The 10,701-nt window shown below is 40.8% G+C and overlaps 1 protein-coding gene across 1 annotated transcript; it reads right to left on the reverse strand.

The window, feature by feature from the left end:
- Positions 1 to 7,160: 7,160 nt before the first annotated feature.
- Positions 7,161 to 8,582, reverse strand: LOC115051108 (homeobox protein Hox-A13a). Its single transcript, XM_029514409.1, has 2 exons — positions 7,922 to 8,582; positions 7,161 to 7,408 (listed from the first exon to the last, which is right to left on the reverse strand). The coding sequence occupies exons 1-2, from the start codon at positions 8,580 to 8,582 to the stop codon at positions 7,161 to 7,163; spliced, it is 909 nt and encodes a 302-aa protein (XP_029370269.1).
- Between the last annotated feature and the right edge of the window lie 2,119 nt (positions 8,583 to 10,701).

Consider the following 10,701-nt stretch of genomic DNA (forward strand, 5'->3'; position numbering starts at 1 on the left):
CTCGCTGAGGCCCGGATGGAGTTCCTGTAATTGCTGCTGCATTTATGCAGGCTTTAGGTTCTAAGATTGGTCGATAATGGGAGCCTTTAACTCTGAGCTGAAGAAAAGTAACATGGACGCCACCTTATTAATAGTGTATCATCAGAAATGTGGCCCATTAGCATCAGGGCACTCTACACTCTAAATAGTTTTGTCCAATCTAAAAGCCAACATTGACACAATATTTTGACAGACAGACGTAAACAAATTGGTGTTTACACTGCGCCATTTCTTTCCATTCAAGTCTGTATATTTTTGTACCTCGACGCGCGCGCGCACACACACACACACACACACACACACACACAGTCACAGACCCTGAAGCACACATGGATGTTTTTGGATGAAATTAAATACTTATATAACATTTTAACGTATTAATGTGAGTTGACTGATTCCAACACAATATATTAACTTGGATTGAAGAAGGGGTGTTTGTCCAGAGTGTCAGAAGTGCAGCGGTTGTGACAGGAAGAGAATGCCACATACAGATTGCCCAATCCTTCTGCCATAAAACCTTGTTAGACAACAAATAAACAATCAAGCCTGGGGAGGATCTGAAAGTACAGTTTAACGCCACGTCAGGTAGGCCTATAGGCTGTAAAGAGCCCAAATAGGCTCTCAGTGTCTTGCAAAGAAACCTCCTGTAGTTTAAGTCTTTGAGTGGAATAAAAAAAAGCCCGGAGTTTTAGTAGGGACTGTTTTGTTTTCGGTTTATAATATAGGGGGAAAGCAGCCATCACACCTGCGCCTCAAAGCAGCAAAAAGAGGACACTGTGTGTAGTAGATTGTAGTTAGTTGTGCAGGAGGCCGAAGAGATATTATAGAGAAGTGTGTACAGCGGCGTGGGTGCCTTGCTCCAGATAACAAATTACAAATCACAACTTCAAAGTAGAGTTTTCTAAAGCGCACAGTGTGGCTGTAAAATGACAACAAAATGCTGACCAGCGGATTAATGAAATCATTACCTGAATAGATTTTGGTAGCAAATGACCCGTTGCCGACGTCACAGTTGTGTGTATTCTCTTCAATTACACATTTTTATTATACGAGTTGCTTTTATAAAAAATGGTTTTGAACTTGAATTATTGGCTAAATGGTCCTGGCTCTGACGTTATATGTTGCTGCTTACACTGATACGATCCTGCAGCTGCGTGAGGATTATAAAACCATCAAAGTGAAACATGAAACAATCAGATCCCGTACTGTTGTTGAATAGGAAGTGAAGGAGCTAGAATAATCTGCGGAAATTTGCGCCCTACCTGGTGTAGTGAACAACTGTTGATTTATCCACAGGTGATAGAAATGTGGGCAGACATCGATGGCGACGACAGAGGGGCCCAAGTAGACCACACAGGGGCCACGCAGGGAAACTGGCCAACTCCACGGTCAACGGGAGCAGCCACCGACAAACCAGCGGAGACCCACAGAGATTGATTAGCCCGGACAGGGGTATCCTGGGAAATAGGGCGCCAGGAGGCCTGGACAAAAAAAAAGGGTGGACATAACATTATCTTCAGTGGGAGAACAAAAGGCAATCCTGAAAAGTAAAAGGAATTATTATCCAAAAAGTGAAAATACTGGTTCAAATTTTAGCTGTTTATAACACAGTTCATTTAGAAAAGAATAGCAAAATATACAAAGTCAGAAATTAGCCACGTCGTTCATTTACAATAGGCATGGAGTTTCCTCTTAAATCTCAGTCTTCGAATTGTGTCCGCATACTCCAAAGTAAGCGGATTTAGTCTGGTGAATTAATAATTCTTACTTTCTCAAGTGAGTATTTTGTATTTATTAGAAACGTCTAAATACAATTTGACCTTTCGTTGGATTTCGGCACCAAATCCGGCTTCACTTTGATCCACCACATCAAAATACAGGATGTCAAAAAAATATATATATTTTAACATGGCGATTGGGAAAAAAATTCAAGTCACGCACGCAGCGCCCGTTCACGCTATTTTGATAATTACGTTTTGAAGTTTAGAAATTCACATTGCGTTCGTAACCTCCTGAGATATGTCTTCGTGTTATTTCAGGTGTGCAAATCCCTACTACGCTCCAGAGACTGTGCAATCTTGAGTATTTAGATTCGGACTCATGATAAAGAGGTTTGTTCAGTGAATTCAGGATAGCTAAATCAAATATGTCGCTTTTAGCCCCTTTCATATGACAATTTATAACCAATTGCACCTCGCTATTTCGTTATCCAAGATCAAATAAGGAGCAAGTCTGAACTGATCCAGATACAGAGGGTGAAGACAAAAAATAAAATGATAAAGATAAAAATCGCACCGCTGGCATCTAAAAATAGAAGCCAAATAATCTGACATTAGCCTTCAAATTAGTTTATTTAGGTTTTAAATAGTTCTATTTTTTTAAGAAAGGCACACGGAACAACTGATTTAACAAAGCTTTGCTACTCAAACTGGCCTGAACATACGCTCAGCATGGTTATGCTTATTCACTCTTATTCTTTCACTGTAAGGTGAAATATGAAGGCTGGTTTTGAGTTAAGAGAATTTAACACGCATATGAAAAAGATCGTGCATCGGATGCGCACAACCAACACGCCTTTTGTCTTTTAAAGCATAGTATATAGCTCCTTCATAAATGTACACAGTAAATTGTGGCATTTATATTTGAAATTAAATTAAATTGATCTAAAGGACGAATCGTAGAAGGAAAATCAGGTCAGGACTCCGGGCAAATAAGGCCAGGGCTGGGACATGGAGGGGGCTCTCACATAATCTCGGTCAAGTGCTTCTATTTGACCGCTGTCACGGTCCAGGATAAACTCATGTCTGCTCCGGTCTTTGTGGTGTATTACGAGATTAACTTCCAAACCAAACTCCAGTTTCTCAGGGTTGATCGGAGCTATATTGTTGGGTGGGCGAAGGTTGTCGGCCTCGCCTCCATTACGCACGGAGACAGCGAAGGTCAATGTAAAGCACAATGCCTAGTGCTGCTCCAGTCTGTGTGCAACCGCGTCTGGCATTCAGGGGAGACACATGCAAGGCCAGGCGAGGCGAGGCTACGTGTTAGATGTGTGGTCCGTTTGACCCTTACAATGATGCAAATCAGCTTATTCACTAATTCACAGTTTCTGGCTTAGACTCTCGGAAAACGTGAAATTGGCGCAGAGATGCCGAGTGTTTTCTGTTAAGCCGACAAAACGTGAACTTCTCAGATAAGCCATCCTATGTTCAGCACTAGAATAACATGGTATTGTATTTTAAAACAGCACTGACAAAAACATTTGGTTAAAGCTTGAACACGTTTTTTTGTTTTATTGTCTTCCCATACTGGTGATTAAATACTTTAAAGCGGATCACAACAGAACTAGGCTGGTTTACGCACGTTTGCTTTAAAATAGGTTAATTAATCCTTTAAAAAGACTAAGTCAACTGTAATTCACAGTTTATCCTTAGTGTGGCAGCAAAATTCAATTCTTGAACACTGATCTAGCCCAACCTCCTTCGCCTTCCTGCCACAGTGTCTGGGCTGTCCCATCAAAGATGGCTCATGATAGCAGAGAGATAGGCGGGGCGCTGCACTGTGAGCTTTGGACTGTCGCCTCAGGACTGGATTGGAGGCGGGACTTGCAGGCTTGTTTTGTTCGTCAGCAGACCAATGGGGTGGTGCCATGATCTCTGGAAACCAACTAGCTGCCTCTCTTTACTACTGAAACTTCCGCTTTAAAGCTTCAGCTGTTCCGCTCATCTTAGGGGGCTTTTGGGCTCCAGGATGCGCTCAGCAGTCAAACATCTCACTCTTCTCCAATCTCTGCTCTCATAACACCTACGAGCTCCGCTGCTCTACGCCAGAGGGCAATACAGTATTTTGGGCCTGTGCACACAAGCAACTGTCTCATTTCACTGAATCAACTATCTGGCCACAGGAGTGTCACAAGCACAACATATCTGAATCCAGAGTGTTCAGAGATAGTGAGTCCACATTCAAACTTTTAGCTGACTTTAAATCACCATGTTGTACATTAAAAAAATGATTACACCCATTGAGAAAATCTAATAGACCCTCAAATTTAATAGAAAAAAGAAACTATGAATGGCTACAACTGAGAACCAGTAAACCTTAATTCATCACCACTACTGCACTGGATACTGCTAATAATAGAAAATACCACCACGTAAAGTACGAGTAATACCACTAACAATAATAATGACGACATTATTTATTAATACTATTACTACAACTACTCATAATAATAGCTATAGTAACACCAGTCTCTGATAATTTAGTGCCCAGGTTCGGGATAAGAACCTGATCAAGGCAACACATATTTTCGACTGCAGTTAAAGTTAAAGCTGACTTTCAGGGTTAACTGAAGAGGGCGAGGGTCGGAGAGAAGGTACAGAGGACGTGACAGAAGCCCCGCAGCAGAGACAATGTGACAGAGATAACACCGTGTATTAAAATACTGAACATGGGTCCAAAAAAAATACACGTGTTTGGCAAATTAAACAAAAAATAATAAACTGAGTTATATGCCGATTTCTTTTTTATCTTTCCGTGACTGTAGCCATGCACATTAAGTCTACATAAGTTTCAGATTAACTCTAAATCCTGGGAGTGTAACGTCCTCAAGCTTATGTGCTTGACATTAATAGGACAAGAGATAAAGAATGAAGTTGGCACATTGAACAAAACCAGGCTTACACCGTTATCAGCAGACCAGCTGGAAAAAACAACCACAAAAAACAACCACAGGAGCCGGGGCCCTGAATGAGGACCGGTTTGGTTCCAAATCTGACGTTTGACTGCCAGTAAGACTGAATCATTTTCATTAAATGCAGCCAAACCGAGGGGGGACTTTGGCTGCGTCTGCGTGACATCTGCATATAGTCACTCAAAAATAAAATATTTTCAAGAAAAGTGGGAAAAAAGAAAAAGAAAAAAGTAAAAGTTCACACTCTGCCACCACGTAATTATCGACAGTGAGTGATGCGTTAAGAGTCAAGAAGCTTCGCTTACAAGCACATTTAAAACAAAACAGAACTCGCAGCAACTCGTCAAATAAAGTCTCATTAAAATCTTACACCGAAATTCACCTTAATGTATCACAGTCATTAAATTCCCAATATTTGCTTTTAAATGACATCACCATGTCACACAATCATAGGAAGCCAACAGAAGAAGCTTCAATTTAATTTATTGTCTATAATAATTTTTCCATCAGCAGCACAGATGTTTATACGTTTTGCTTATTCATACGCTTTGACTTTCCATTTACCGTTCCTGTATAATTATATATGTAACAATATAATTACACAAAAGGCGTGCATGGTTTTAGAATGATTTTCAATAATTAAAAAATTAACGGCAACAAAAAGGCATGAGAGCAAACCGCTCGTGCTGTTTAAAACAAGCCACCCGGCATGTAAAATTGTAATATACAATAACATTTATATGACACAATTACTCTTATGTAAATTTTTACGCGTTAGACTGGCATCCCGTAAACATACCATCTTTAGAGCAGCTTACTGAAAGGGGAAATTAAGACAAAAAGTCGGCTGTCCGTGGATTGTTATGTTCTTCACACTTTTGTTTTATTCATAATTAAATGAATATAACGAAACAAATGGTCTAAAATTCGTTTGGGGAGACAAAGATGTTAATGTGATGTCCATGAATTTAAATAACTGACAATTATTCCGGGAAGAGTTTTTCCTTGTACAGCTGTAATATTTGGAACATGCTGTAATTTATTATTATTAAAAAGTGATTTAAAATATTTAAAACTTCCCTTGTGTTTTTTTTTTTTGTTTGTTTTTTTTTGTTTTTTTTTGTTTTATCCCAGGCTGTCCTTTGTCCTTTTAATTTTAGTATCATTGCTGTTATTAATTTAAACTGCTTTGTCCAGTTGAATATATCACAATCTTGTCGCCAGATGGCGATATCAGCTCATATTTCAGCACAGACCAGCCGCAACTGACTTGTATCCCCTATTGCTAGAGCCCCACAGGGGTCCACAAAAGACTGTTCAAATTTTTGAATTTGACAAATACATTTTGTACGTCTCTAGAGTCGACTAACTGTGGATAAGGCAAACTGGCCAAGACAAACCAGGGGAAAGAAACAAACTTAACCAAAAAGAAAGCACGGTAGTACACCCTTTCTGTTAAAATCTAGTTTGTCAGTAGCAAAAGCAAAAGTGAGGACCTGGAAGAGGATTTTGAGTTAATGTGAAGTTGGATGTGTTGGATTTTTAATTTATCCTTATAGAGAGAAGTTGAAAATGAACGTAGATCAATCGGTTCCATTTTCGACAAAACTGCAATTCAACCAAGTCCATATTTTTATTTGAACGGCTTTAAACACCGACATATTGGACTCACACAAATAACCTGGATATCATGCCGGAATTTACTTTATATACAACCATATGAATACGCACACATTATAAAAGTTATAATTGATATGAACAATTATCCCGGACGATTATCTAAGCATTATTATAAGAATTGCACCATGGACTGGATAATGAATGAGAGAGCGGATTCATACAAGACTAAACATCATACAAGCTAAGCATGTGAATAGGTTTCAAAAAGAAAGGCAGGAGAGGTTAATATTTAACATTCCCAATGTCCAAATCCGTAACACCGTCACTTCCTGTGAATCTTCGCCTTCATGCTACTCGTTAAACTTGCAGATAAAGGCGTAGCTCGGTGGCGCACACATGTCGGAACTGGGGTCAATTTTCCTGGGTTGAGTGAACATGCCAAAAAAAGTCACACATACTGCAGCTAGATATATTTTCTCCTTTCCTTCCACTTGGCTCCTTAAGCATTATTTAGCAATAAGTGGCAGGTAAAGGAGGCTCCAGCATTCATGGGCCTCTGAAATTTTGTTCCAGATGCTCCGGGATATCATTTGGCAGCATACAAATAAATCATGTTCAGATTTGTTATTCCAATCCTTGAGTCCGTGTGTCCGTGTGTCCGTGTGTGTGTGTGTGTGTGTGTGTGTCCGTGTGTGTGTGTGTGTGTGTGTGTGTGTGTGTGTGGCAGTTTATCTTCCACAAATATTGTCCGTAAAAAAAGTAAAAAAAAAAAAAAAAAAAAAAAAAAGTGGGGGGAAAAAAAAAAAAAAAACTAGCTGATGGTTTTCAATTTGTTCACAATTTTCTTCTCCTTTACGCGTCTGTTCTGAAACCATATTGTGACCTGCCTCTCGGACAGGTTGGTCTGGGCAGATATCCTCCTCCTTTTGTCCTTCGTGATAAATTTATTGGCGGCGTACTCGCGCTCGAGTTCCTTCAGTTGCACCTTAGTGTATGGCACCCGTTTCTTTCTTCCACGTCGATAAGAACCGGAGTCTCCACCGGCGTGAGACACTGCGTCTGAGGCAAAAAGGAGAAAAAAATAGTCAGAAGCTGCGTCCCAACAAGTTGCTGTAGCTCAATCACTCAAAATGACATTTATCTGCGAGAAATGTAATTATACTCATTTAATACTTCATTTTCGGACTAAATCTACTTTGTTGTGTAAAGAGTGAAATTCATAAAACAAGAGAAAAGGAGCTGGTTATTATGTGATAGAGACAGCTGATAGTAATATTTACCAGGAAATGTGTTGGAATGTTTTATTGCAACACAAGAAATCACGACAGCGGGAAATGTGTCCCACTTATGTTAAATAAACTACTCATGTTAAGACTGACTCTAAAGTCACCATTATGCACTAATTTCGTTTTAACCACGGTATCATGCTGTTCACTCTGTAGGGTGACACACTAACTGACACTCAATTCACTCCATGTTCTGCACAATGCATCTGATTGCTGTATAGTAACACACTAGCACGTCAAACAGCCCTGTCCTGTACGGGTGCGGGCTCTCAGGGATGTAGCCTACCTGGTATGGAGGGCTTCCACATGTGTCCGGGCTGAGGCTGCTCCTTGGCGCAGTAAACCTGGCTGTTCCAGCCGTTGGCGGCCAGAGTCCACGGTTGGTAGCTCTCCATGGGCAGCAGGGAGTCGTGTCTGGCTTCTGACGGCGCACTGATAGTTGGCACCACGGGAACGTCCAGGTAACTGGGAACAGGTTGGTATGGGCCTGAAGGGTAGGTCGGATAAAAAGCGAATTCCTTTGCCCGAGAGGTGAAGTCGTCGCCCGAGGCGGACGTGTCCATGTATTTCTCCCCATACGCAGAGGGGGGCTGCGCTCCGCACGATTTTATGCTGCTGTGATGCGACATTCTACACGGATAATAACTACTACCGAAGTACCCGTAAGGTAAAGACGCGCTGGAGGAATTCTGAGCTGCAGAGCAAGGGCTGCACTGTTTCACCGGCTCGCCCATACCGGAGGTGGGCACGTCGCTGGAGGAGTAAGCCGTGCTGGGTGCCAGGGACGCGGGGTGCGCCATCAGATTCCTGCACTGGTTCGCAGCAAAGTTGCCACCAGCGAAACCCTCCATGTTCTTGCTCACTTCATCGGAACCTCCGCCGTTGTCGTAGAGAAACATCACCGACGGGTCGACCCAGCGAGGACGGAGCAGCAGTGACGTTGTCATAGCACGGCATCCAACATTGAAGCTTCTGGCTCTTTTTTAAAAAGCCCAGAGACTGAAAAAAGGAGATACTGGTTCCCAGAGAGTAAAGCCACTCTGACGCGCACAAGAGCGTCGAGGTTGCGTCGTCATTGGCCCAGATGTTGTCATGTGACCAGCCTATGCAAAGAGGACGATAAACATCACCCAGTACAGATAATTAAATGGAGAAAAATGCGGCGAACTAAGGTGACCGTACCTATCAAGGGATTTGGTTTTTGTCGTGTCTGCTTAATCGCAAATGTATATTGTTCATTTTCTTTTTCTTAAATATATCCACATTACCGAAGGGCTTTTTTTTAAATTTCCTAATAGTTTACATTTCCGAATACCAGAGTTTTAGAAATAAAATCATATTGGATTTGCATTGCTACATTTTGTATTTACAGATGAAAGGAAAGTTGTTCAACAATGCTGCAGAATGTCTGAACACATGATTCATGATGTGCACTGATATGTAGCCTGTGGCCTGAACGGATGCACACTGCACAGCCTTTGTCCGCGATGCAGTAGGAACAAGAGTTGCTTATCATTTACCAAAAGACCTTTACATTTATACTAATATAAAATTTAAGTATATTGTATTGCAATGTTACACCTGATCTACAAGCAATTAAAGACACTTGTATTGCAAGCTGGTGCACAGCGCAGGATTCGGTATGTTAAACTTATTCGTCTGTATTCGCAAGCAGCGCATTCACTTTTGGATGAGGCAGCAGCCATACAGTCAATGTATTCCTGACCAAGGTTATGCATGCAACTATCTATCGGCAACGCATTCATAAGTGCTTTCTAAAAGTAGCTCCTTCGTCAGTTTTTTTCTGAAAAAAATGTAGAAAATGAGCCCTAACATCGTCTTTAAAAGTAAATAGTGCAGGCGTTCGACTTCCGACATGTTTACATTAAGCAAAGACATTAGGCAGCTCTCCACTTGGCGGTGCATGCGGGTTTTTACATAGGAGGTAGACGCGGCTGGAGGCCAAGGTCAAGTTGAAAGTTGCTGTCTAGCCATCCAGCCTGTCGGGCTATTCAGGCTTTGAAGGAACCGTCTGAGCCCTTGAAAAGAGCGGAAGAGGGGTGAGAATTCCTGTCCGCATGAAAGCTATTGGAGGACATTAACTTTTACTATCATTTTGTTTTCTCCACCGTTCAGTCTCACTGACTAGCCCGTACGTGACATGAGCGCTGCATACCTGGCGTTAGAAATATAAAGGAAATGCTGGCATTTATTATTATAATAAAAAAAATATTGCTGATCTTTTGGGGGATTTTTTGGTAGATAAGTGTAAGAACGATGTTGATCTCGGAAAGGGGGACGGGTTAGACGTGTGGTGAGTGAGTGTCCGGTCTGTTGCTTTGAGTTTATGACCAGTGGCTCTCTTGCTATTCTGTGTTGGAGGAAATGGACCTGGTGAGACTTTCACTAGATTTGCTGCCACAGTTTGAAAATCTAGCCCGAGCTTTGGCCTGCCTGGGTATTGGTCCTGGTATGTTATCAGCAATAAAAGAATAAAAATCAGCCAAACAGAAGCTGCCACCCAAGTGCGTAAAATGTGGATGCAGACGCTTGCTTTCCCGCCTACACATGCATAATGTTCATGTACAACTTAATAGTCTTTTTTATATTTAAAAAAAAATCTAATTTAATCTCAGTACAATGTTAAATTAAATAACAGCTCAATTTATTCTTAATTACACTGGGCAGACAATCTTTGTAAAAATGTAACTATGATAGCCTTAATCACATGGATTAAAGCCACAAATTAACTTTGATATCAATATAGGCTATTCAGTTTATAAGTCATAGGTTTTCTGTTTTGTGATGCAGGCATCGAGCGAAAGAATAATGCACAACTTTAAATGTAATTATTTAAAGAGCGTCTACGAAAGCAACCGTTCAGTTTTAAGATGAAACGAAATTGTTGCAGATGAGAAGTCGAAACTATACCAGGGGAGCGCATCACTTATAAAAGACAAAAACAATTTTTTTTAGCTGTTAGGGCACGTCAAATTATTAAAATAAGTGGAAAAAAATCAACAGTTTTAATCACAATCTAAGTCTATCAAGTCTAATTAGAATTAT

This window comes from Echeneis naucrates, chromosome 11 (genome assembly GCF_900963305.1).
Source record: "Echeneis naucrates chromosome 11, fEcheNa1.1, whole genome shotgun sequence".
NCBI lineage: Eukaryota > Metazoa > Chordata > Actinopteri > Carangiformes > Echeneidae > Echeneis > Echeneis naucrates.